General features: G+C 50.9%; 1 protein-coding gene and 2 non-coding genes across 3 annotated transcripts; 2 read left to right on the top strand and 1 right to left on the bottom strand.

The window, feature by feature from the left end:
- Positions 1 to 7813: 7813 nt before the first annotated feature.
- ALOX5AP (arachidonate 5-lipoxygenase activating protein) lies at positions 7814 to 16761 on the bottom strand. The gene is made up of 5 exons (XM_054189180.1): positions 16640 to 16761; positions 11932 to 12031; positions 10094 to 10164; positions 9057 to 9138; positions 7814 to 8691 (listed from the first exon to the last, which is right to left on the bottom strand). The coding sequence occupies exons 1-5, from the start codon at positions 16707 to 16709 to the stop codon at positions 8529 to 8531; spliced, it is 486 nt and encodes a 161-aa protein (XP_054045155.1). The 5' UTR covers positions 16710 to 16761; the 3' UTR covers positions 7814 to 8528.
- Positions 16762 to 23547: 6786 nt separating this feature from the next.
- On the top strand, positions 23548 to 23621 carry TRNAN-GUU (transfer RNA asparagine (anticodon GUU)). The gene has a single exon. It is a non-coding gene; the product is annotated as a tRNA-Asn (tRNA).
- Positions 23622 to 23884: 263 nt separating this feature from the next.
- TRNAV-AAC (transfer RNA valine (anticodon AAC)) lies at positions 23885 to 23957 on the top strand. Its single transcript has one exon. It is a non-coding gene; the product is annotated as a tRNA-Val (tRNA).
- Positions 23958 to 26773: the final 2816 nt, after the last annotated feature.

Genomic DNA, 26773 nt, shown 5'->3' with positions numbered 1-26773 from the left:
TCAGGATGTGGCAAGCTGCATCCAGGAGCTTTTGCCCTGTGCTGCTGTAAAGTGAAGACAAGACAGGAGATCAGGGCAGGTTTTGCTTGTGTGAGCTTCCCAGTTGGATTGAGGATGCCAATGGGTTGCAGGTCGGGTTGCTTACTTGTTTGGTGGGGTGGGTGCTGCTCAGCATCATGGGTCCCAGGACCTGTCTCCTCACCCAAGCCACGAGGAGACTGTTCACACTTGCCTCGACGCTGTTACTGCCCCTGGGGCTGCGGCTGTGTGGAGCTCCTGTACAAGGACCACACCGTGTCCTGTGCCAGCAGAGAGGTCCCCTTCCCTGCAAAATGTGAGGAGGCGGTTCCTTTGCTACTGCAAGCCCTGGAGCAAGTTGGTGGCATCTAGGCTTGCTGTTTGTGTGCAACCGATGGTCATCTCCTGGTGGAGGGAGAGACCAACCCCTGCCCAGCTACACTCTTGAAGGCCTATGGACTAATCTTTCTTTCATTTACAGTGCTGAATTTTTTATGTTACACCCATAAAACCCACTTGTACCATCCCATAGTCATTTGCTGAATCATTTGACAAAGGAACAGATTTGGCAGGGTGTTCTTAATTGATTTGCAGCATGCATCACCGCTCTGTTCCCCTCACCTTGGTGGAGAGCCCTGGTGCACTTTGCAAAATTAGCTGGGAGCAGAAATTCATCAAAATACAAGATCAGCTGTACCGAGTCAAACCAAAAATCCTCATCAACATGATCCTGCCTCTGATGGTGGCTGAGAACAGATCCCTGTGAACGGGTATAAGCACAAGGCAAACACAGCGATACTCCCCAAGCCTCCTATGATATTTGGCAGCGTTTGAGCCTGCACAGGCTGACACCACTGATGTCAAGCCCAACGCCATAACTACCCAGGCCTCATGCAAGCACAACCTTGGCTACACCGAGCAGAACACAACTCCCAGCCACCGGCAGAGGCTGCACCCTTTGCTTCCCACCCTGCAATTAATCTTGCAGCAGCTCTGGCCTCTCAGAGGCTTTCTGCAGACATCTGTAACCCACAGAAATGGGTCGTCTTCTGCCATTTGAAGGGGTGGCATGGCTCAGGGAAAGATCTGCTGGGCGTTGTAGCTGGATCAAAGGTGGGGGTGAGACACCAGGACCAGGACTGGGAAAGCAAGGGTTGCGGAAAGCACAGGGAGTTACGAACCATCTTCCAGCGCCTGCAAGCTATCAAATGTGCTCAGTGGTGTGTGAAACCGCAGCCTTGCCATGTGATGTGCAACCTCATGTCCCGACTTTCACCCACCATTCATTATATACATGGTGGCAGCGTGTGGGAGACCCGATCAGATCCCCTCATGCCAGCTCTGCGGTGCAAAAGGTTAACCAGGGGCAGCCCTGCGTGCCACACAGCTGCCAGCGGGTCCGGACTGCCCATGGCCACGCAGACGAGCGTCTCCATGTCCCACAGTGAGCAAACAACCAGCACAACGTGCCCCATGCCTGATGAGCGCCGGAAACATGGCCCTGGTGGGGTCCTGCTGTTTCAAATTAGGATGTTGAACACGCTGCCGGCTGGCAGCTCCTCAGACCACACAGCGCGGGGGGAAACCAGAACGTGTCGCAGGGGATGTGGGGGTGTAGAGGGAAGGGAGCCAAGGGGTGATCCAGCCCTCTGGAGCAGCCCACCAGGGAGTGAGAGGTGACGCAGGACACTCAACACCTCAGAGGCCAGGGCAGCCTCTTGCAGACATGTTTTACAGCAAAATACTGGAGCTCGGTGCAGCCGAGGTGCGAACGTGGTAAGCCTTGAGCTTTGGGCTTGCAGCAGCTGAGAAATGCCGGGGTCGGGGCGGGGAGTGCGTGCAGTCCCATAGGGAAGTGGATGGCTCTGGTGGGATGGGGACTTGCTGTCACCTCATGGGAGCAAACAGCCCAGGGCACCTCGCTGGGGAGACTGGGCTGTGAAAGGTTAGGGGTGTATGACTGTTTATCTATCTATCTGCTTTTCATTTCTCCCTTTGCATAAAAGACTGTTTCCGAGGCAGTGTGGGGTGCGTGTGAACTGGAAAAGTTCATCTCACTTTTCCCAGAGAGCTGGAGCTGACGTTTTATTTGCAACCGCTTTAAATTTGAGCCGAGACTGCGCTCCTGCCAGTGAAGCCCTGTCAGAAGGGTTACATCCTCCTACTTCAGTCCAAAAAAAGCATAAAATTACCAAGTTAACCACCTGTTTGGGAAATGAAAGTACTTTTCTGAAATACAGCAGCCCGGGAGCTGTTAAACCAACAGTGGGTGGGACAAGCAATGTCTGGCAGGGGTTTTGGTGCCCATAACATGCCTGGGCAGAGTTTCCCGCTGCTCTTTTCCCTTTGTGAGCTGTGCCACTAGGGTGTCGCGGGGAGGGTCTGTGCTGTCAGAGATCTGCAGCGGAGGTTGCAAGCTTGGCAGGATCCAGGTAGAGACATGTTTTCTGCGCTGCACGGGATGCCGTGTCAATCCTACGGACTGTATGAGGTGAGAGAAGGGGGTTTGGCCTCTGGGTGACTCTGCAATGACTCAGTGTGAATTAGGGGAGGGAAACATCATGCACGTAGCAGTGCCTCAAGGCTGATACATCAGCACGGCATTTACACCACGCAGAGGGGAAGCCCCTCAACCTCCACAAGTATTTCTGTTGGGGTCCCCACCTGTGGCAATGGGGATCGGGGAGCTGAGATGGGTTAAAAACAAGCAAATAAAGGGGAGAAAAAAAAAAGGTTGTTTTCAGCCAGCTCAGCTCCTGCACTGGTTCACCAGGCTGCTCTACCAACAGGCTTCTTAACCAGACAGAAGGATGTGGAGGGGAAAACAAACAGGGAGAGGGATGAGTGAGTGGGGCTGGCACTGAAGGGGACGCTTGGGAAGCCTGATGGGAGCAGGGAGAGGCGGTACATGGGACTCAGGCAATGAAGCCAGAGCTGGGCTGAGCAGTGGGGTTATGCCATGAAAACTGTTACGTTCTGCCTTTCAGCACTGCCTCTGCTGAAGGCACGTGGAAGCGAGACACGCTGCAAGAAACCACAGTGTTGTTAAACAGAGCTCAGGACTGAGCTGTAACTTAAACTCTGATAAATAACAGCCTGCTTTGGCTTATGGCTGAAGCTGTCTAGTCTCAGACGCAGAGGTAAATCTATCCACCAGCCTCTGTCCACCAGCAAGGGTACGCGGTCCCCGCCGAGGTGAGAGAGCACAGGGATGCAGCAGCCGGCAGGACCGTGGCCCCTCGGCTGCTGGCGAGGACATGCACCGTCCCCTCCCATCTGCTGAGGGCAGGGCCGGTGCTGCCTTTTGAAAAGAAAATTCCTTTGCTGCAGCACAAATGACTGGAGAAGCGTGAAGCAGCTGGCCAGGAGACATCATCGTGCTGCTCTGCTTAATCCCCGAGCGCTGAGGCTGCTCTCGCTGGGTCAGGCTGTCCCCCGCTGAAGTGCTGTGCCACAAGCACAGGAAGCATTGTTGGGGGATGAAGGCGGCGGCAGCACTCTCTTGGGAAAACACAGGAACAATAAATCAGCCGTATGCTTGTTCGAGTGGTGGCAAATAGCAGCGCAGCAGGCGGCAGCCCCTCTCCTGAGCCTCCCGAAGCATCCCCTGTCCTTGTAAGAGGTCACGGCATGCCAGCAGTCCCCACCAGTTCCCACATGGCACTGCCGTAACCGTGAGTTTAATTCCACTGCAATGCCATCACGCCTTTATTTTTTTAGGTGAAAAATACACCATATCTGCTCTCCGCACCCCACATCGCAGCTGGCCCTTCGGTGTCTGGTCCCCTTCCCTCAGGGACGAGTGGGAAGCGCCCAGGGGACAGCATCCAAGCAGCTCAGTAGGCAGGCGGCACAAAGCCCCAGGAGCTCGTTTGTCTGATGAAATCATCTCACAGTGTGAAGATCCTCACAGATGAAATTGAAAAGTTATTTATTTCTCTCTAAAGGGGAAAAACAGCTTGCTGTGGAGGCTGTTTGTCCTTTGGGGCAGGAATCTCACTTTTGCCAGGTTTTGTGTCTCCGTGTGCTGGCTGGGAGCAGGGAGATGCTCGGGCAGGCAGGATGGATGGAGGAGCGCGGAGGCTCTCCTGCCCACATCCTCCCCCCGCTGGGGCAGGTACACCAAGGGGCAGAGGTTGGGCACCAGCTCGAGCTGTTCCTCTCCATGGGATGTGTTTTCCTGGTGTTCGTGGCAGCGCTGCTAAAAGCAGCTCTTTCTCTGCTGCAGCCAGTCGGCAGTGCAGAAGCTGCTTCTCCATCCTAATCCCTCCAGGCACCGAACTGCCTTGAGAGGAGCCGCAGCTGAGGTGTCCTGCACCCTCCGCGATAGCTCTGGGGACAGCAGTCTGCATTACCCACAGGGACAGTGAAGCTTGTACATGTCCCCCAGGTTCCTCAAAGGGATGTCACAGCCTCTAAGGTCCTTTTCCCTCCTGGGCATCATCATGTCCTCTGTAAGGATGCTGGGCAGGAGCTGCTGGGCTTTGCAGCTCACTGAGGGACTTTTCCATGGGAATGCTGACGCTGCTCACTCCGGCTGGGACATGAGACGAATTTGAAATCATCCAGGGAATGGTTTTGCCACTGTTCTCATTCTGTCCTGCTCTTTCGCTTATCAAGGGTGGACTATTCCCAAGCATTCCCCGCATGGCCTAATCCTGCTCCCACTGCAGTCTGCAAAAGGCACAGCACTGACTTGGGCTGGTGCTGAATGCTTTGCCGCATTTGAAAATGGGCATTTGAAAGGTTTCTGTGAATGTTAAACCAACTGCTCTGTTAGAAGAAAGTGATCCCAGAGCAGGTGAGGGCCGAAGAAGGTGCCCAGGGCCAGTCTTTGCTCCATGCCAGCAGAACTGCTCTCCTGATCCTCAGAGACACATTTGGAAACTTGACTTGGCGTAGATGTGACTCAGACCCAGCTGCTACTGCACAGGTCGTTTTTGAAAGTTCTGGGAAACTGGGAATCTGGGAAATACTGCAAGAAATCCTTGTGGGTGGCACGCACAGATTTCTTATCCCACTTGGATGTTACCTGCTTGCTCGGACCATGTGCTAAGCAGGACTCCTTGCTTTGTGATGGGTAGGATGGGGGTCCTGCTTCAGGACCGGGCTCCTACATGCCATAATAATAAAAAATAGCATTCAATAGCAACAACACATCTGTTCAGAAATGCGGATGCCGTTGCATCACTGTCAGGCTTCAAACCGCAAAGGAACGGCTCATCCCATGGCCAGAAGCATCGGTGTGCTGATTAGGGCTGAGTTTCCACTAGAGGGTTGTAGTGCTGTACGGAATCAGATGCAGTTACTGTGGCAGGAATATTGTGTGTACTCCAGGCCTTTGTCAGCAGATCAAAAGCATCCTGTGATAGCCCAGCTTCCAGCAGTCTCCGCAGTCTCTGATGTACACAGCCTGCAAGCTGCGAGAGGGCTGGTGCCTGAAAAGCCTCTAGCATTCACGTGACTCAGCACCTACTCTCTCTCTCTCTAGCTATATATAAAAATATAAATATACATATATAAACACAGTTATAGTAAGTAAACACACTGTGTCTATGCATATACACACAGACAGTATGTTTATTTGTGTACGTGGGATTTCGATGTGCAAATAGGCATGTGGTGGCATGCCATCACGAGGAGCCGGGGCACTGCCAGCGGAGCAAAGCCCACAGCCCGGCAACGCGGCGAGTGGGACAATTAGCAGCATCGAAGCAATCAGCAGGATGGGAAAGTGGGAGCCGTTTGCATACAGCCCTGGGTTCTGGCTCTGCACCAAACATGGGTGCTGGTCCCTGCAGCTTGCAAGCCAGCCTTTAACAGGAGCCATCAGAAGGGACTGCCACTTCTGCCACCAGTCATGTCCCCACATCCAGTGCAGCTCAGTAGGTCCTAATGAATTCATGTGCATGTAGCCCCAGTATGCACCCATACATCTTTTACAGTAGTGTACGTATTTTTGCATATGGATGTATAGAATCACAGAAGGGGTTGGGTTGGAAGGGACCTTTAAGGGTCATCTAGTCCAAGCCCTCTGGAATGAGCCTATGTTTGTGGCTTTCTGAGTAGCTGCTGTGCAAAGTGCTGGCAACTGGACCGCCCAGATCAGGGTGGCTTTACTGCCAAAACCAGAAACTGGAGTTGTCTAACACAGTGAGGAAAGCCCAAATAGCACTGACGTTGCCTTCCTTCTGTAGAAAGAGTGGGAAGGCAAATGCAACCACAAGGCTTGTCTGCAACATGGAAAACACAGCATGACGTTCACAGAGCATTTACATAGTGATTGATTTATGTACCACCTGTTTGTCTGATACTATCACCATTTCCGTTTATAGATAGATGGAAAATAGATTTTGCCTACATTTTCATCTCTTGTCATCAGAAAGGCTTTGAGGAAGTAAGTAGGAGATATTCTTGCAAAATAAATGATTACAGCAAAAGGTGGGCCTTAGTTCCCTCAGAAGATGACCTGATCTTACCTAAATACAGCTGTGTAGAAACCAGTCATCAAGCCAACAGAGAGGCCTGAGAGTGCTGGCACAGACTATCATCTGACACAAAATTGACATTTGAATCCTCTGCCCTTTATAGCCGGCTGGTGGAGAGCCTCTTCTCATGCTAGCAGGAGACATCAGAAGGAGGTCAAGTGAGCTGCTTCTTACTATAGAGGACAAAAAGGCACCAGGGGAGACCTGCAAGGTGGACACAAAGGGTTGGGAGTGCCACCTCCCACAAGTTATAGTCTTCATAAAAACAAGTCTCAGACTTCAGGGAGACCAGACTGGCTGGAGAGCAGGGACTGTGGTCCTGTTGAAGTGTCTCCTCCTCTGAACCCAGTAACGGTGGTGGCAGCATGAGCCTTTGCTCCAGACCACAGGGGTTACCCCTCTCATCCTGAGGTGCTGCCATCCCTTGGTGGGCTGTCCCCACGGGGCAGAGGGGTGGTGGGTCACCACCAAGCTGCTGACGAGCTATGGAGAGAGGGTGGCAGAGAAGCATGGTGTGAAGTGGGGTTTGGAGTGTCTTACAGTGGTTTAAGAAGGAGGGGAGGGAAGGAACATTAAATGCTGTCTGTGCCCAGGAATAAGGCATCTCAGCAGCCATAGGTTAGGAGGTTAGATTATATTTTTTGAATTACCTATTCTAACCAGTGAGAACATGTATTAGCTAATCATCATGCAATAAATATGTTTATTACTAATCTTTCACATCTAAAATTCCTGCAGAAGATAAGAAAAAGCAGGGGGTGTGTTTTTTTGGCAGCGCAAAGGGTCGGGTGGGAAGGAGAGCGTGCACAAGCGCCTCTGCCCCATCGGGCAGCAACAAAACCCACCAGCCTTGGTGTGGCACAAAGGCAGGCGGATTTCTGTGCCTGCTTCGGCGAACAGCTCTGCAAACCCGCTTCTCATGCAGCAAGGAGTCTCTGTCCCTCCCAAAGGAGTCATAAAATACAGCTTTATCCATCCTCCATGCAGTAATCAGGCAGGCTTAAGAGCTTAAGCACTCATAGGGTAGCAATGTTTAAAAAGATTGCGCTCGCCTGTTTGCCTGCCTCGGTCCATTTCTCTAATCAAACCGCTCCTCGGTAAGGACTTGTAGGGGCACATTGTTAGCGATGGAGGCAGAAAATTGAACTTGCTAATAGAGGGGGAGTTGTTAAATTCTTGTCCTGGCGAGGTCATGCCCAGGGCAATTAGCAGCTCTTACGAAGAGCCCGGTGCTGCTCCCTGTGCTCCGCTCCCCGGCCAGCTGCCGAGCCGTGGAGCACTGGGATCACGCAGCAGGCAAAGAAGATGGGAGCAAACAGATTTCATCCTTTTAGACTGTTTTATTAAACAAAGCCAAGCAAAACAAAACCAACCCCACCAGTCGATACGCCAGCTCCTTATGTACGCAAGACCCCTTTCCACAGCTCTGGGGGAACAAAAAAGGCCGATGCGTAAATGAGATCAGTGTCGTGAGCGTTACGCACATGAATATTTATCAAGGAAGACCAGACAGGGGCAAATTGGATGCCCTCCTGCAGCAGCAGGAGCTCGGTCATCAACAAGTGGGAGGGAAGGGGTAGGAGAAGGGTCTGGTCCATGCCTTTGCCTGGGCAGGGGCATGCGGGACGCAGGTAAAAGGCTGTGCCTGCGCTGGAGCCATCGGTCAGGAACGACGCTGAGAGGCTCCTGGGTTTTGGGACAAAAGCTAAGTACAACACAGCTATGAAGCAAGCATACGATGCCTCTACCAGCCATGCAATCAGCTTGCAAGCTGCAGTTTAGGGAAAAAAAACTCTAAAGAATTAACTGGAAGTTGTTACCGTTCCTTGGGCGTGCCAAATGCTCACGATAAATCTTTTTCCTGAAGGAAAAAGCAAGGTTAAATCAAACTACAAAGCCCATCAAGCATGAGATTTACAGCAATCTAAAAGGGTTACGGGTTCGTTTCTTAAACAGTTGAATTATGGCTGCTTCTGGGTATGGATATATTAAGCACGCTGACCCCCTCAGCGCTGCAGGGAGTTAGGGGATGAGCAGCAATGGAGAGATCGCGCTGGTTATCGTTTTTATGTGCATTTCAAAGTCACTTCCAAAAAAGAAGATGAGATAGTAGTTGAGTATTCCAGCCACGGACATGAGGAACAGGAACAAAATGATGCGCTTTCCAAATAAGTAACCGGGAGTGCTGAGGAGACAGAAAGGGGGGGAAGCAATTCGTTAACGTACGTCACATCGCGCGAGAAGTCCTCAGACTTCAGCCTCTGCTGTTGAGACCAGCTGAAAGGTCTTGGGGGCTGAGATGGAAGGGGCAAATTTCTGCTCTGTCTTGCATTGCAAGGCAGCTGCGGGCTTTCGAATGCCATTTTTGGCATCCATTTGGGTCTGGATTTGGCCTCCAAATCCAGCGTGCTCAGCGTAGGCTGCTGCTTACAAAAGTGGCTATTCAGAGGGGCTTGTGCGTCTTCTCGGCTGTCACAGGCTGTGGGACAACCTTGTTCCATGTGCGTGTAATGCTCTTTATTAACATAAAAAGACAAAAAAAGTCCTCACCTCTGAGTCCTTTCCCCGAGGTAGCCCACGAAGTACTTCTGCCTCACAAACAAGTACATCAGGCCGGCAAAGGCGGCAGGAGCTGCGTGAAGGGTAAAACAAGGCGTTAGACACCAGCACAGATCTCTCTGTATGTACTGTCCCCATCTGCCGCCCGGGCTGGTCCGGGAAATGGGAACCTGCAGCCTTGGGCTGTGGGATGAGTACTGGAAGGAGGACAGAGACCTTTGCGTGGGAAAAAGAGCACTTCCCTTGGCCTCACACAGCTTTTCTGAAGCCTTTGTGGGTGTAATCCTGCCACAGCTCTGCCCGCTGCAGAAACCCGGTGTGGGTCGCGCTGGGCTCAGGACAAAGGGTGCCATCTCAGGCACTGCTCTCACCACAAATAAAAGGCAGCCGACAGAGGCACTTCTCTAGGAGCAGGTGGAGGACTGTGCTATGGTCCAATACCCATTTCTGAGCACATAAAAAGGGGCTTTTCCCCTTTTCCCCACACCTGCAGGCAACAGCCCTCCTCCTGGTTAGGAAACTCCTCTCTTCCAGAAAGAACAGCCACAGACCCCAGGAAAGTACTCATCTTAATTTTAGTAAAACTCAAATTGTATTAAAAGGGATCATATTTAGACATGCGGGTAAATACTCCTGGGCTGCCCTCAGCACCGGGAAGGGCTGGCAGCTCTGGCAATTTAATCAAATGAGCCCATTTGCAGACCCAGGGGTGAATAATGGAGCATCCAGCATCTGAGTACTAAACTCTCCACCCAAACCAGAGGTGTCTCATCCATAATACCTATATGGGAAATGTCGCTGGCCCCCACTGTCCAGAATCATGCCTGGGAACACATCTGTTGGCATAAACCGTGCCAGGGAGTGTGCTGCTAATTAAACAGCACGGGTAGCTGCAGGACGGCCGAGTGAGACTGGTCCCCCCACTGCAGGAGAAGTTGTTCCCTGGGAGCATAACCCCCGAAATGTTCATCATCCCCTGCTGAAGGCAGTGCAAGGTCGAAGAGGGAAAAAGCTTGTGCGTTAATTACCTTGGCTGCAGAGAAGGCCGGCGCACCAGAGCACAGCCAGAAACGTCGGGTACGCGTGTCCGCAGTTCTGGCTAGAAAGGAATTTGTCAGAGAGAGAGATCAGGACACGGGGGAAAGAGAAGCAAAACTGACGTGTTTCACCAGCCAAGGGTGGCGGGGGGTGAATTTGAGCTGCGCTAATGCCGCTGCGGGTGGGTTTTTGCCCCAGGCCCCTGCTCTGCCTGCAGCAGGCAGCAGCCAGGGGGTGGCTGGTGTGTCCGTGCCCGAACACGGTGGCAACCTCACCCCCGGGTCTGCTTCCCTGTTTGCTCACTGGGATAAAGGATGCCTTTGTCCTGGCTGATATGGAAAACAAACTGCCCCACGCACACGCCTGGCACCTGCAAAAGCTGCTTTCCTCCCCCAACCTGTTTGATCATGGCACGTGTATAGTAGATGCTGTGTGCTTTATTGGCCTGGAAAATCCTTGTAATTAAGTCATGTTAATCAAGTTAGTTATTGGCATTGAAAGGTGCATGAAACCAACAAAAGGAGAATCGCACTGCAAATGGGAGTGTCTCACAGAGTTAACGTGCCTTTGCAAGGGAGCAGGAATGACTGTGAGACCCCCACCTGGAGTACTGTGTCCAGGTCTGGAACCCTCAGCACAAGAAGGACATGGACCTGTTGGAGCAGGTCCAGAGGAGGGCCGTGAAGATGATCAGAGGGCTGGAGCACCTCTCCTATGAAGGCAGGCTGGGAGAATTGGGGTTGTTCAGCCTGGAGAAGAGAAGGCTCCGGGGAGACCTCATAGCAGCCTCCAGTACCTGAAGAGGGCCTACAAGAAAGCTGGGGAGGGGCTGTTTGCAAGGATATGTAGGGATAGGACGAGGGGCAATGGTTTTAAACTGGAGCAGGGTGGGTTTAGATTAGACATTAGGAAGAAGTTCTTTACAGTGAGGGTGGTGAGACACTGGCACTGGTTGCCCAGAGAGTTGGTGGTGGCCCCATCCCTGGAGACATTCAAGGCAAGGCTTGATGAGGCTCTGAGCAACCTGATCTAGTTGAAGATGTCCCTGCTTACTGCAGGGGGTTGGACTAGATGACCTTTAAAGTTCCCTTCCAGCCCAACACATTCTATGATTCCATGATTCTATGACTTCTAGCTGCCTCCTTCGTCCCGGATTTCTTTCTGAGGGGGAAGTACTCTGCCCTTGGCAGAGGTTGCACACCTGTGAAGGGCAGCACTTGGACATCCCACCCAGTTTCAAGCACAGCATCAGTACTTCATGGGTAATAAAAAATATTTTATGTTCTTTTCTCTTCTATGTTGGAATTAATTTTCCCCTCTGCTCTCTCTGAAGGGATGTCAAAGACAGGAGGTACGGATGTGGCGGAGAAGCGGAGAGCCACGTGTCAAGGGAGCTGCCCAGGGACCGAGGGGTTTGTATGAGCTTGGCCACCAACCTGCTCCTCAGCAAGTCAGCGTCTCTCCAATGGCTCTTTCCTTGTGAGCGGCAGTGCCCTTGGGACCCCAGCTGTGCTCATATCACGCTGCCAGCATCAGCCGGGGGAACGGGTTCCCAAATTAAGGGACATAATACACCTAAGGGCTGCAAGTCCGATATAAATACAGCACCCGATGTCCAGAAAGGAGCTGGGCCCACCAGCAAACATACTGGAGAACTGCAGGTCTAAACCATCACAGCAATGCACACAGCAGTGGGACTGCAGAGCAAAGCCTTTGAGGGCATTTGGAGCCCACCTTTGGACCCCAAAAGGGTTCAGATTAAACCCTAACAAAGAGAGAGATGAACTCCACTCTGCCCCCACTGGCTCCTCAGGGCTTGTCTACTCACTTGGCCGTGTAGACGCGGTCAAAGGCTGAAGATCCCGGCCGCTGGAACCCTTTGCCATTGCAGTGTTTGCTTTCATGCTCCAGTTTGCTTGCAAAGAAAGCTGTTAAAAAAACACAGAGCATTCGATCTGAGATGTAATTTGGCGATACTGCAGCAGCTGGTCTTTGTGGGATCAGCTCTGTTCTCATGAGCATCAAGGCTGGATGGCAGGAGAGGATGCGAGTGTGTGGAGGTGCAGGATGTGGCCAGGGCGCTCGCTCCATCACCGTGGTATAACCAGGCCGTCTGTGCAAGGGCATGGTGCGATGTGACCTCAGACATCCCCACGTGTTTGTATGTGACTGACAGCAGGCCTCACCTCTGGGCCCTGCTTCATCCCTGCACGGCACATCTGGCAGCCCGCACCTCTGCTGCTGCAGAAGTACAGCCCAGACTCCGTCCTTTGTGCCCCCACAGCGGGAAAAAAGCTTTTTAGACAAAGCTGCCAAACCCAGTTCTCACTCTCTAACAGAGCAGGGAGACAAGGGAGTCTCTTCTTTTTTAGTGATACCCGTTGGCCAAACCAGGGGCACCCTGTGGAGCTGGTTCCTTTCCCAGAAGGCCTCACTGAGAACCTGGTCCTGATGGCTGATTGCCATGTGTCCGTATGGTGTGTGTCCTCCTTTTAACCAACAGTGCTGCGTCAGAGTGTTAGCTGCTGCAAAAATGCAGCACCTCAAGATAATGTATCATGCGCCTGAAAAACACAGTTTACCTGATGACACTAAAGCAGAGACCATCAATCATGTGTCTAAATGGACCAGGCAGAGCCCTGACAGGCTACAAGCTGCAAGCTTCGTATGGTCATGTATCCCATCTCGGTGTACCCAAATCTCTCTCCAGTTTAGAATATCAGCCAGATATATATAAAAGATAACCCATCAGGAAAGATATTATTATAACAATAAAAGTGTATCTTGATAAACTGCAGGATTTAATCCCTAGAATCTGAATTTTTCCCCCTCCCTGATTCTGTAAGTAGGTCTTTTGTATTTCCATTGCCTTCACTAAAAGCTACTGAGTGACTTCCTGGGTACATACAGCCTTTCTCCAGAAAAGCCCACCGTGCTTTAAGCCAGCATTCCCACTTTAAGCCAGGCTGCAGACCCTCCCACTGTCACCAGCGGGGTGCACTGGCCGGTTCCTGGAGGGCCTGTCCCTGGGGGACCCAGAGCAGACAGCACAGCCACCAAGAGCTCCTGGCATCTCCATCTGCATGCCACCCCAGCCTTTGGCATGGAGCTATTAACCTGCCTACAGTGTCTAAGAGGACCTAGTTGAAGAGGACTACGTTGGACGGCAATTTTTTGTACAGTGGAAAGCTGCTGTGATGGAAAACCACTTCCTGCAGGTCTGGGACTGCATGGGCTCAGTGGGATATGTAGTAGCATACCCCCTCGCTTCCTTTTAGCATGTATGTGAAACCACTAGAACATGCCACAGCTTTTATAACGGAGTAAACTATATATATCTCCCTTTCTGCTGCTGCAGTTGCTTCCACTTCCCAAATGCCAGTGTGCCACTGCAGAGAGGCTCCGCAATGCCAGGAGCCATCAGGCTGAACACAGACGTGTCCAACGTGACAGAGGTCACTGAGGACAAGAACTTGGAGGTGCTGGTGATGACACTCCTGGTGCACAGTCTCTGGGATTGGGGCTGGGCAGGCATGGGTGTGCTGGGTCTCCTGGGAAGGGTCTGGCTGTGGAGGTCCAGGCATCTGTCCTGGAAGCTCTTACTGTCTCCAACATGGTCTATGGATCCTTGGTCAACAGACTGGGCATTAGGGTATGGTTATCGCATACACCCACATCACGGATGAGTGGCAGGCTTTGTCTCACCTCATTTCAGAGACATTGAGAAACATTGGGGAGATGGACGTTTTCCTTCTGTAAACAGTGGGTGGCAGAGGGAAATAGAGGAAAGGCACCTCCAGAGGTCAATCCATCCCTCAGAGAGCTAGTGGCATGAGAGAAACCACCCCACCAAAGGGCTGATCTTTGTCCATTGACTCAAGAAAGAGCTTAGACAACCACCTCACACAAGACATCCACCTTTTCTTTAGAGAAAATGCCTGGGTTGATCACCTCCAACCCACTGTTTTTCCTCAGGACCACGTGGACCCCCAAGATGAGGGCAGTGAATTGGAAGGGAACCCAGCATGTAACTGTCAGATGGAGAGGTAGAACCTCTTGCTTCAAGTGAGCTTTTCACCCTGGGAGTGGCTCCCCAGTTGTGTGTTTCCTTAGCCCTGTCAACCTCACATGCCCTGCAGCCTCCCAAAATCTCCCCAGAAGGCAGCCCAAGAGGTGGGTCCCAGCTGCCTGAGGCTCAGCCAGGCTGAAGCTCTGCAAAGGACTGGAACAGAGCTGACAGATCACATCCAGGGGTGGCCCTCGCTGTAGGTTTGCAGTCACATCACAGCAGCATTGGGATCCTGTTAGCCTGGCACTGGGGAAATGGGAGACTACAGCATGAAGCAGCTTGCAACACCATGGTTATATTTCCTGCTCTTTACCCTGAACCCCAAGGCAAGAAGTTGGTTTCACAAGCCGACATCAGACGACTGAGTGGAGCAGGGCTGGAGCTGAGGGGTTTAATTCAGCTCAGCTGCACCAGGAGTTGATGCCCTCAGGTTCCAGGGATGCACAGGCTGCTCTGAGCCTGAACCACTGCAGTCCCGCTCTGGTACAAGAGCTGAATCCAAGCCTGGTTGTTTCACAAGTTCATTCCAACACAAACCACGTGCTGATACTCCAACCTAGCCAGTGCTGGCAAATGTGCAGGTTACCCCTTCTTTCTGTGGACTTCACTTTGCTTCCTCCGTCCTGATCTGCTCAGCGATGACCACTGATTTGCCCTGAAAGCTGCTGACTTGCAGCATTACTCTGATGCAAGAACAAAACCTAAAGCTACATGTGTGACTCAGTGGCATCCGGCCACATAAACCACTCTGTAGGATATGGAGATTCCTGACACAAACAAGGTGACAGTAAATGGACAAGGTGACAGTAAATGGACAGCACCACAGCCCACCTTCAGCTTTGGGAACAACAGCATCCACCCAAACTGTTTTCTAATCCTGCAGGAAAGAATACAAACCCTAATGTACTTGGTACTGGTTTCATGTACTAAGCAGATGCCCAAGTAGTTTGCTGAGCCAGAGGCACAGCAAGAGTTCAGTACAACTGATACGCCCTGACGAGCATTTCTACTGCCTTGTGTGTTGCATTCGTTGCAGGACTGCATATCAGCCCGGTCTTCCTAGACTGAAAGCCAGGGAGGAGGAAATCAAATGACGCGAGGTCTGAAATCGTGGTCTGGGGCTGTGTGCCACTATCTTGGCACGCAGGGTCCCTTGCCAAGCGCCGCGCTGCCCGTTCGTGGCGGTTGGGTCAATAATCTCACAGAGAGATTTCCATGAGATGAAAATGTCCATCAGGCTGGAAGGCAAATGCTCAAGTTTCAGAGTGAGAGGAAATAACTGTGTATAAAGTCATCTGGTTAAATAGCAAGAAATGTATATTGGACACACTTTTTCAATTGCAGTATGTGCTCTGATCTCTATTACGTGCCGTCTTCTGTGACATCACACACTGTGCATTTACCAGAAAACAGCACTGGGTTACACGATGTGGCATTTAGTGCCTGTGTCGAAACGAAACCCGTCTGCACCTCTTTTTTTTTTTCGCTCTCTGACAGCCAGGCTCACGCTGAGGCTCCCACCACTTCCCCTCTCTGCAGCAGCCCAAGAACAGCCCTTTTCCTAGGACCGAACGTGGGGTTTGCGCTCAGCGGGAATCTCCCATTCATACCAAGAAGCCTTCACAGAAGATTTCTAGCACTTGTGTCAGCTCCCCGCGTCCCACTGGTAACTCTCCTTGGACCTGGGCAATCTCAGTGCAGCTGGGGCAAAGCCCACTGCCTTCTCTGTGTATCCTGGGCAGAACTTCCTGCTAAAATGATTAAGTATTTTGTAAGAGATGACGATCAGGTTAAAATCAGTTTTGCACAAGACTTGTTGGTTTGTTTAAAAAAGCCTGAAGAACAGTAGGGACTACAGAGGACTGAATAAGAGCTAAAAAAGGAAACTTCTCCACTGCAGGAAATGCGCAGTCTCCTTGGGGCTGCAGTTAACTGAGATTAGTGGGACTGTAGGACCTGGAGATGCAGGAAAGCAGAAGAATTGCCTGCCCACAAGTAACCCGGACAGACTCCCCTGAGGACTCGGTGCAGTTTCGTCCCCTTCGCCCAGCTCCGTGCAAAGGGCTGACCCATGGCAGCCCCCCGGGCCCCGGCCCCTGCCCGTGGCTGGGGAGCAGCCCCAGCTGCCCGCATTAGGGACTTTAGCCAGGAAAGCAGGTCTCAGTCCACAAATCAAATTGCATATTTTCACAGGATATCTCAGCATATTAGTCCTTTCGTTAGCTGGCAGATGTACAACAAACTCACTCGAGAATATCACAGTAAGACCGTGCGACTGCCAAGATACTGCAACGTCGGCATGCAAGATTTTATGCTTAGAAGATAATTTCTAAGGCCAAAGCCATGCCTAAGCACACATGCACTTATAACCAGAGATTATTTATCCAAAGATCACATCAGCATACATCATCCTGAACTTTTCTCAGCTCCCTTTTAGCCCTTAAATAAATGCTTATTTTCATCTTACCGTTCTGGACAACACTTATCAAAGTGACGATGGCGAGCAGGACAACACTTCCCAGGGTTTCCTGGTCCATTTCGTGAGTGGGCTGGTGGGGTGGACGGTGCAGCCTCAGCGGCAGCTCAGCCCTGCAAGCACAGAAGGAGGAAGTGAAGGTCTTTCTTATCTTGAATCGCGAAACATTTCCTATGGCTTCACAGGAGAGTGGCAGCACCCTGCGCTCGGGTGGCTGTGACAGCCACACAGCCACAGACTCGCTCACTCACTCATCATATACAGATGAAACCCAGAGAAACAGAAGATTATACGTCCGTGATCTAAGAGGGTATATGATGTGGAAAGATAACTGCTGCCCTTCCTGCACAGGAGCAGAATAGCAACCTTGATATCTCAAGTACGTCTGAGCATTTGGCTAGCTGCGTGGAACAGCGGAAAGTAGCTGGGAGGAGAAATAGTGTTGGCGAGTCTCAATAACTCAGTCTCATGCCTGCTGCTCTCAGGTGTGTGCCCTTCCTCGTCACATCTCCATCAGCCTCGACAGTGAGGAGACACCAGGTCTCCAGGTCCACCAGGCATATTTGGACGGGCAGTACACAAATGCTGTGAGCATCACGGGTGGCTACAGAAACACGTCTTTCCTTACCAGGAATGGATTCTGCATCCTTCCCCCTACAGATAGCTCCCTGGAAGACAGTGACAGCTGCCAGCATTCAGCATTTTACAGGCTCAGACTCCACAGTTGTACCCCAGTTTTAGTAATCGAAGCCCAACACAGCTGAACATAATTGCTGCAGCACGTCAGGTCTTGGGTTTGACCCCGTGATGGAGATGGCAGGGAAGCACAGGCTGCGGTGTTGGACGGCTGCAGAAAGTCCCACAGCTTCTGTCAGATCACTGGAAAGCATCCTCACCCAAACTGCACATCACTTGCTGACCACTCTGCACCCTTTTGCCCGTATTTTGATGGGGAGAAGCCTTATGAAAAATCCTTACCTTTAGTAGGGATTTAACACTAATAAAAGTAATATTTTCACTGGACTGAGTTCTGGACAACTTTTGCCCCATCTGTCTGTCTGTCTGTACTCCACCACATGCCATCCAGAAGGTCTGAGTGCCGCCCAGCATCCAAACCACGGCCAGATAACTGGTTTTCTGTCTCTGGATGGGACACAGCCTGGTAGGAGTTCCCAGCAGGTGCCAAGCTGTGAAATCCATCTTGTTCAATGGGGGCACCTTTACCTACATCAGTGTTTTTATCCAGTCTTTCTATCATGCAAATTATTGTTATCTGTATTATTAGCTATGAAAAACTCTCAGGTACTTTGGGTACAAGCAAATAAACAGAAACACGCTGGTTGAGAGACAGGTGATTAACACTGTGAGTTGTGACCTCTTTGTTAACTTAACAGAAGGCTGTCTTTCCAGGATACTTTCCCTATAGTCCATGCAGACACAACTGTGTGAGCAGCAAGACTGTAAATAGTATCTAGGTTGAGATTGGGCCTTTTATTAGGCCAAATGCTTTTATTAGGGCTGAAGTTCTCTTTTCCCCCACAAAACGGCCTTTTCTTACTGGAGCTTCAAAGTTTGTGTTTTGTGGTCTACTGAGCGCAGGATCATAGCCGGTATTTGAGGATGGTATTTAATGCTAAGCTTCGACTAATCTCCTGAAGTGGAAAACCCACCACCTGAAAGCGGTTACGGAATTAAGTCCAAAGAGGTATATTTTCTAAGCAGAGACCAGTGCCATGACTGTGAAGAAAGGACCGGTGCATGGACATGGGCAGGCAAGAGGGAGCTGCTGATGGGAGAAGGGGAAGGAGATAGCACAGATCCTCAGGGCATCTGCAGCTGGATGAATCCCAGTCATCCTCCCACAGCAGGCACTGATCCTTCTTTTTCTTACGCCGGTGTAAACCTAGCAGGCAGCTTGCAGCTTGCTTTTGATTTACAAGGAGCAGTAAAAGCAGACGGAGACCGCTCTGAGACAGCAAGCCTCCAACTTGCCATGAAAATGCACGCTCTTCCCTACTTTCAAAGGATTTCAAAGGTGGCTTCAATTTGGCAGGAGTCTCATGTTAAGGCAGTAGGAATCAGGCTGCTAAGGTCTGACATGGCCATAACGCAGGCTTTCCTGCCGCTCGGTGCCTCTCCCCACATTGTCATCCCCGCTTTGCTCTTCTGCTCTACCCCTTCCGATTGCTGCCTGTCCCCTGGCACTGCCCGGCACTGCGGGAGCCGCCGGTGGCACCGGCACTTCGCTGGAAACCCAGCCCGTTACTTCCTCATGCTGAGGCCAGCTCCAAAGTCATCCCTCACAGACATGTGGAGGAAAACAGGCCTTCAGCCTCCTCCCTGCAAAAAAACCCCAACCGTGACATCAACTCCAGGGGCTTGCTAAGCTGATTTCTGGGTATGCAGGAAGAAAAAAGCTTTGCCAACAAGAATCTGTTTGGTATGGCTGACTTAAGAACTGCAGGTTTTTTAGTTTTTTGTTGTTTTTTTTTTTTAAGTGCAACATCACTCTGAGGGCTCTACTTAGGAAAAAGGAGAGGAAAAAGGGGTATGAGAGACACCAAAGAAGTCCTGTCCCTTTACCCGGCAGAGCAACACTGTTGTAAATACAGTTGGACAGAGCAGAAACTCCTTGGAGGGGGGAATATTACCTTTTCATACCCCTTGGCACTGGAATAGCTGCAGGACGGAAGGCGTCTCTGGCAATTTTTTTGCAATTTGGGGAATTGCCTTGGCAAAGGAGGGATAAGGTGGAGCCAAAATGACTCTGCAAACAGCTTCTGCCATATCTACACATTAAATTGTTCCCTGACCCTGAAACCTAAACATCTGGGTGCCTCTTGCCTCCCCTTCTTTTGCAGGATACACAGAGGATCACTGCAAGGATCAAAGTTGGCACCACCTGAAAACACTGACCCCCCAGGAGAAAGATCACCACCATCATGTCCCATTTGGCCATTTGAAATAGGGGATTTTCTCAAGTGGGACAAAAAAACAGGCGGGGGGGGAGGGATGGACACCCTGGGGAACGATGCCTGCACCCGCTGCAACCCCCAGCTGCGGTCGGTGCTCCCCAGGCACAGGTAATTCTGCGCTTCAGCAGCTGCTGTCAGCCCCCAGCCCTTCTGCTTGCTGCATCGCTATTTGACATCCCCCTCTCCCTGTCTGAGGAAGATAACCTTGGCACAGTGAGCCATGAAGCTCATGAAAACGTGCAAAGCCAGCCAGCTTTTCCAGTGGCGCTGCGAGGCTTCCCGCACATTAATCTCCTCCTCTGGAAATCTTGAACAGCCAGTCAAAATAATCCTTTCAGAGAATTGCTTTCATACTGAAGAGGAAGGGACTGGAGGAACACAGATCTATAAATATCTTTTGGGATGTTCGCCTCTCCTCTCGTGCGCTCTGCTCAGCACTTGGCTGCAAGGACTCCAATGAAAGTGTGTGTCCTAATAAAATAAAAGCTGTTCCTGGGAAGTGCCTATATATAAGTGTCAGTCAACACACAGCCGCATGCTTTGTCATAAATACAGTGGGGCAAAACCCTTTTGGACTGGTTGGTTAATATTAGCACTGTGCTTTGTAAACTTAAAAGCACCACAGAACCCCCAAATAGATAGTACATAAACGTATGTGTGTGTGAGTACCTGCCATCACGTCAGCCTGCTTCAGCATCGCATCCTTTCCAAAGCCCGACAAACCCACGAATCTCCAGCATGAACAGAGCTGGAAACGGGAAGTGCAACATGAAGAGAAGGGCAACGCTGCAGTTTTTTAAAAGCTGTCTTCATTTTGCGCGGCCAAGAGAATGGCACCGTGGGAGCAGTCAGAGCGCTGCTGCGCAAACCTCTCCTTCTCCACATTTCCCAGACTTCATCCTTTTCGTTACTGTCTCCATCCTCCATTTGTCCAAACTCAGCTCAAAACACTGCGCTTGAAGACAGAACCCCCTGGCGCAGCCTCCTCCTCACCCTCCGTGTCTCGCCCACTGCTCTCCCCAGTAAAATTTGCCTTTTTCTACGAGCACCGTGTGCCGCTGACATCCCTGCGGCTGCGCTTCACCCTCTGGTCCATTTCTGCAGGCCCCTGCCTCGCCATCAAGCCCCGTGTAACCGAGTTTGTGTGCCGGGGCTCGCCTTCCCCACAGCGCCTGTTTGGGTTTGTCTTTATTAAATTTCCGTGGGTTGAGCCTGGAGCGTTGCTGCAATGTAGTGAGACCAGTTTAAATCCGAGCCCCTCCTAGGGGGCTCAAGCCCATCTCAAGGATGCCGGAAACCCGCCTCCGACCTGGGCACATCTGCAGATTTGGTATTTTCTCTGCCTTCAGGAGATCAGAGAATTGAGCAGGGCCCAGGACAGCCCCTTCTGAGGCCTTTTTGGCAAAGCCCCCTGATTTCCCAGGGAGCTATTGGTCAATAGGGTTTGAGCGGTGCCCTGTGAGTGGCAGAGCCACCTCCTGGGGGTTTCTTCTCTCTTGTCTCTTCCCCCCTTGCTCCCAAGAAGCAGCTTCTCAGCAGCCATTGTGATACCATGATGTGTCACTGTGGCGGCATCCTGAAGCCCCAGCAACTGGCCACCCTGTCACAGGAGGAAATTCACAGTACCACAGAAGGGCTGAGGTTGGAAGGCACCTCTGGAGGTCATCTGGTCCAACCCACTGGGATGGAGACTCTACAACCTCCCTGGGTGACTTCTGCCTGTGCTCGGTCACCCTCACAGTGAAAAAGTGTTTCCTGATGTTCAGGTGGAACCTCCTGTGTTTCAGTTAGTGCCCATTGCCTCTGGTCCTGCCATTGGACACACTGAAGAGAGCCTGGCTCAATCCTCTTTGCACCCTCCCTCCAGATATTTATAGATATTGATGAGATCCTCCTGAGACTTCTCTTTCCCAGGCGGAACAGTCCCAGCTCTCAGCATTTCCTCCTAGGAGAGGCGCTTCAGTCCCTTCATCATCTTAGTGGTCCTTCATCGGAGCCTCTCCAGTATGTCCCTATCTCTCTTGTGCTGGGGACCTCAGAACTGGACACAGCACAACAGGTGTGTCCTCTTGACCTGCTGGCAACACTTCTCCTAATGCAGCCCAGGATACCATTCACTGACTTTGCTGCAAAGGCTCGTTGCTAGTTTATGTTCAACATGGTGTCCATCAGGACCCTGAGGTCCTTTTCAGCCAAGCTGCTTTCCAGCTGTCGGCTCCCAGCATATACCAGTGCATGGGGCTGTTACTCCCCAGGTGCAGGACTTTGCACTTGTCCTTGTTGAAATTCATGCTGTTCCTGTCAGCCCGTTTCTCCAACCTGTTGAAGTCCCTCTGGATGGCAGCACGAGCCTCTGGCATATGAGCTACTCCTCTGAGTTTGGTGGTGTCTGCAAACTTGCTGAAGGTACACTCAGCCCCATCATCCAGATCATTAATGAAGATGTTGAACAGGACTGGACCCCGTATTGATCCCTGGGGCACACCACTAGTTACCGGCCTCAAACTAGGCTTTGTGCCACTGATCACCATTTTCTGGTCCTGGACATTCAGCTAGTTTCAATCCACCTGTCTGCTCATCCAGCCCGTACATGAGCAGCTTCCCTGTGAGGATTGTATGGGAGACAGTGTCAAAAGCCTTACTGAAGTCCAGGTAGATAATATCCACTGTTCTCCCCTCACCTACCATCCCCATCATGGAAGTTTATTGAGTTGGTCAAGTATGACTCCCCCTTGGTGAAGCCATGATGATGATTTCTGATTATCAAGTACTCCTGATGATTTCTTTGTCCAGCATTAGCTGCTCCACCATCTTCCCAGGGATTGCGGTGAGGCTGACCAGCCTGTAGGTCATCCTTCTTGCCCTTCTTGAAGATGGGGGTGATGTGCTTTCCTCCAGTCCTTGGGCACTTCTCCCAGTTGCCATGATTGATCAAAGAGGATCGAGAGTGGCCTTGCAATGACATCTGCCATCTCCCTCAGCACTTGTGGGTACGTCCCGTCAGGGCCCAAGGACTTATGTATGTGGAAGTCGCTTAAGTGTTCCCTGACCTGATCCTCAACCACCAAGGGTACATCCCTTCCTTGCTCTGGCCTTTCCCCTCAGTCTCTGGGACCTGGGATTCCTGAAGGCGAATTACACTACTTTGGCATCATTTGGTTTTCACAACTCTTGTTGGTTTTTGTTAACACCTTATGACCTTTTTAGGTGGCTGCAAATTGACTGCTTAATAATTAATTTAATGGACTTAGAGCTGAAGCGAGGCTGCCTGGGCAGCAGTTTCCCTTCCCTTTGAGATGTTTCTTTTGCCCTGACTCATTTCTGCTGGTGATTCCACTTTCCGTTAACCCTTTCAAATAAGTATCACACGCCTTTCGATGGTGCGGGATGAATTTTGCCTTCTGCTCCTCAAGTCTCTGGTCACAACTAGTCCTTTTGTATTGGAACTACAGGAAGAAAAGGCATTGGATACTTTACTACTAACTAATAGGCTAATGTTTATTTTGGCCTTGCTTGACCTTGGCATATACTCGGAGAGCTTTCACTTGCCAACTGCTCTGCGTCACAAAGGAGCTGTCAGGCTCCCCTCGCAGTTGTCCCGCCAAAATACATAACTTTAAACCCTGTTTTTTTTCTGCATGTCTGCTGTTTTCCTCTCCCTTGCTCCTATGGGAAAGGCCACAGAAACGGGGGGAAAGAAGAGAAGGAATATTCTTCGGATTAAAAAAGTGAATGGACACCCAAAGTGCGGCAGAAGAAGCGGCAGGAATTCAAAGGGAAACTCTTCCGGGGCACTGTCTAAGGGGGGAGCTGTTCCGTGGGGTCACAGCGGGTCCCCGGGGGTGCGAGGGCAGAGCCCCCCCCGCTCCCCACCCGTCCCGGCGCCGCCATCAGGACTGGGTCGTTGGCGACTGCTTTCAGCGTGTCTCTGTGGCGCAATCGGTTAGCGCGTTCGGCTGTTAACCGAAAGGTTGGTGGTTCGAGCCCACCCAGGGACGGAGCGCGACCCTTTTGTTCGGGCCCGCTCCCTGGGGTGGGCGTGAAGCACCAAGGGCGGGATACCCCTTTTTCTTCTCCAGCGGCTGGATCCGTCCTGAGTCGCTTTAATGCCGCTGGGAGCTGGCCAAGACCCGCTCCAGCGCCAGGGTGTCGCCCTTTGGCTACAGAAACTTTCCCGGTGGCCGCTGCCGTGAAGTTGCGCGCCGCCATGTTGGGTCTTCTCTGTCAAGGGGGGCTGCAGTTACCACTCCACTCAGCGGGAGTTTCCGTAGTGTAGTGGTTATCACGTTCGCCTAACACGCGAAAGGTCCCCGGTTCGAAACCGGGCGGAAACACCAAAATTTTTTTCCCGCCCCCCCATCATCGCTTATCTTTCTGTGTTACCGGACACGTCAGTTCTCCCTGGTCTACCTTTAAAACAGCTCGTCAGGCGGCCCCGCGCGGCCTGGGGGGACAATCATCCGCCGTGGGGCACAGCCGCGTCCCCGCTCGGGAGGGGGAGATGGCGACCTGCCGCTGCAGTGGGGAGGCGAGGGCACGGGCGGGGAAGTTTCGTTCTGAAGATTATTTAGTTGGAAGATTATTTAGTTGGAAGATTCGGTTCGTTCCCCTGCACGAGCTCCCCCTCCTCAGACTTTTCCCTCGTCTGCTTGGGAAGGTGACCCAAAGGAGGAAAAAGGAGCTCCTTCAAGGACCTGACATAATCTGAGCATCGACAGAAACTTTGGACAAAAACTTCAAAAACAGTACGATTCCACCACCAAATAATAGCATTTTCACTGCTTGCCCCCCTGGGCAGGACGTAGGCATAGAAGATTTGGCTAGTTCACACAAAAAACATGAAGTTTTGACTGGAGATTATGGCAGTTCATGGCAACATTTATGGTGCTGCGGCACACAGGGTTTAAAAATCTTCTCTTCCCATGGCAAAGCAAGGCTTGAAGGCAGAGGGAAGAAAAAAGAGGGATGGATAGTCAGCGAAATAGTGTAACATGCTATCTTAAAAAAGTCAAATGCACAGCTTCTTTCTCACAGCTTTCCCCGTCACTTAAATCTCTGGCTCTGCTACACCAGTAGAAAGGGCAAGCCAGTGAAAATACGGATACAGAAAAACAAAACAACCTACACAAAAGGTAAAGTTATGGAAGTACTGTAAAACACTGCTTAAAACTCAAATACATATCGTTTACAAAGAAATTACGGGCCATCCCCTCTCTAAGCCAAAGAGGTTGAACACACAGTCCACTAACAGAGGGATATAAAACAGCTTGGGGCTCTCCATCTCTGGTGTTTGCATCAAAAGGTTCTGCAGCAGGACCAGTCACCAGGACCAAAGTCCGTTTTTCTAAGGAGGAAAGGGGAGACGCCTCCTCGCCAGGTACTTCCACAGAGGGTTTCCCGGTGTATTGCCAACCCTTACAGCTCACGGGTTATTTTAAGATGTTGCCTATTTCTAAATTGGACAGGATTACAGCTAGCCCAAACCCTGTCCTGGGCATTTTAGGTTGGATATTAGGAAAAATTTCCTCACAGAAAGGGTTGTCAAGCATTGGAACAGGCTGCCCAGGGAAGTGGTTGAGGCACCATCCCTGGAGGTATTTAAAAGACGGGTAGACGTGGTGCTTGGGGACATCGTTTAGTGGTGACGGAGTTAGGCTGATGGTTGGACTTGATGATTTTAAAAGTCCCTTCCCACCTAGGCAATTCTATGATTAGAAAAGCTCCTTTAGATAGTCATTTACATAAAACAGTAATATAGACCTAAGTCCAGGGAGAAACATCTCCTGAGGGTTTCTTCAGCCTGTCTCCAGAAAATGTAAGCTGGAGGCACCCAGCCCTCAACAGGTTCCTCTTCCAGTCCCTATGTTAAAAAGGCCAGGCCTACTTCTGTACACTCCTCTCCTGGAATTCACTCTCCTTCGTGAGCCCCGTGGCTCCACCGCGTTCTCCTACACAGCGCAGCTTCACCGTCTCCCTCAGGAACAACCACACTGTGTTTGTGCACAGCGGTGCGAAACTACGCATGCTGCAAACTTCATCGGCCTTGTAATTCTGTTCACCTTAGTCTCTCTCTCACTCTGCCTGCACCCTGTCCTAGGTCTATACTTAGCCTGTAAGCTCTTCCACTCCCAGGCTGAATCCCGGTGGACTTTAAAGCACGGCACACGCTTGGGGAGCTGCGTGGAGAATAACCTGCTCGCAAAGTAACACACTTTGCTCTGAGCACAGAGTGGCTGACGAAGAGAAGAGCAGCTGCTTGGCTTTGCAAAAGGAACAGGGACAAGAAACAACTGCTCTCCGTTGATGTATTGTCAGGAAGGGAATAATTATTTAAAGCAAAAAAACAACATCAAGATCAAAATCAGACCTGTAATCAGCACCACAATGAGTTTCTAGAACAGTGCCCTAGCAGGTATACAGCCAAAAATCCATCCCGGCAGCTCCCCCGCACATGGACTGGTTTATTGCAGGCAGGATGAGAGAAAGCAGCCCTTTCTTTTTCCTATACTCTTTGATAAAAACTGTTTTAATATATCATCAAGTAGTAAGATCTGAATCAGTGCCACCTCCTCCATAGAGCTGATTCTGAACTAAAAGCTGTAAATCTGTGTCACAATTGTGCCTTTCCCAAATCAGAAGACACAGACTGACAAGATCATGCAATGCAAGAAGTGAAGAAACATGTAAAATATAATCCCTTCAAGTGCTCAAAGCCATAACTTTGGGAAACTTATCCCGTAACACTGATAAAACCTCCAAAATACTGTGACTAACTTCTGCTCACTCACCGTATTTCCTCTATGCCCACCTAGTTTATTTCTAATTGACAGAAAACTAATACTTTGTGTTCTCCTTACGGCAAATAAAAAGCTGCATTTTAAATCTAGTCTCAAAACAAGGAGTCCAGTAACCACCAAATTCCAAATGGTTTCTTCGGGCACAGGGGTTTCATTCATTCGCAGCTGAATTCTCACCTGCATTGGATCTGAGGCAGTAAAACATTTATGGAAACAAATCTGCACAGCATCATCTTTAGTTAACTACTTCAGAAAAGAAGGCAGCAAAGAACTTACTGCATTAACAGACTTAGTTTCATACTAACTTTAATCTCAAGTGTTATTTCCTCTTGGAGCTTCTATACATATGAGTC

Source organism: Rissa tridactyla, chromosome 1 (genome assembly GCF_028500815.1).
Source record: "Rissa tridactyla isolate bRisTri1 chromosome 1, bRisTri1.patW.cur.20221130, whole genome shotgun sequence".
In the NCBI taxonomy this organism is placed as follows: Eukaryota; Metazoa; Chordata; class Aves; order Charadriiformes; family Laridae; genus Rissa; species Rissa tridactyla.
Note: the sequence above shows the minus strand (reverse complement) of the source record. Positions and strands in the feature narration are given on the sequence as shown.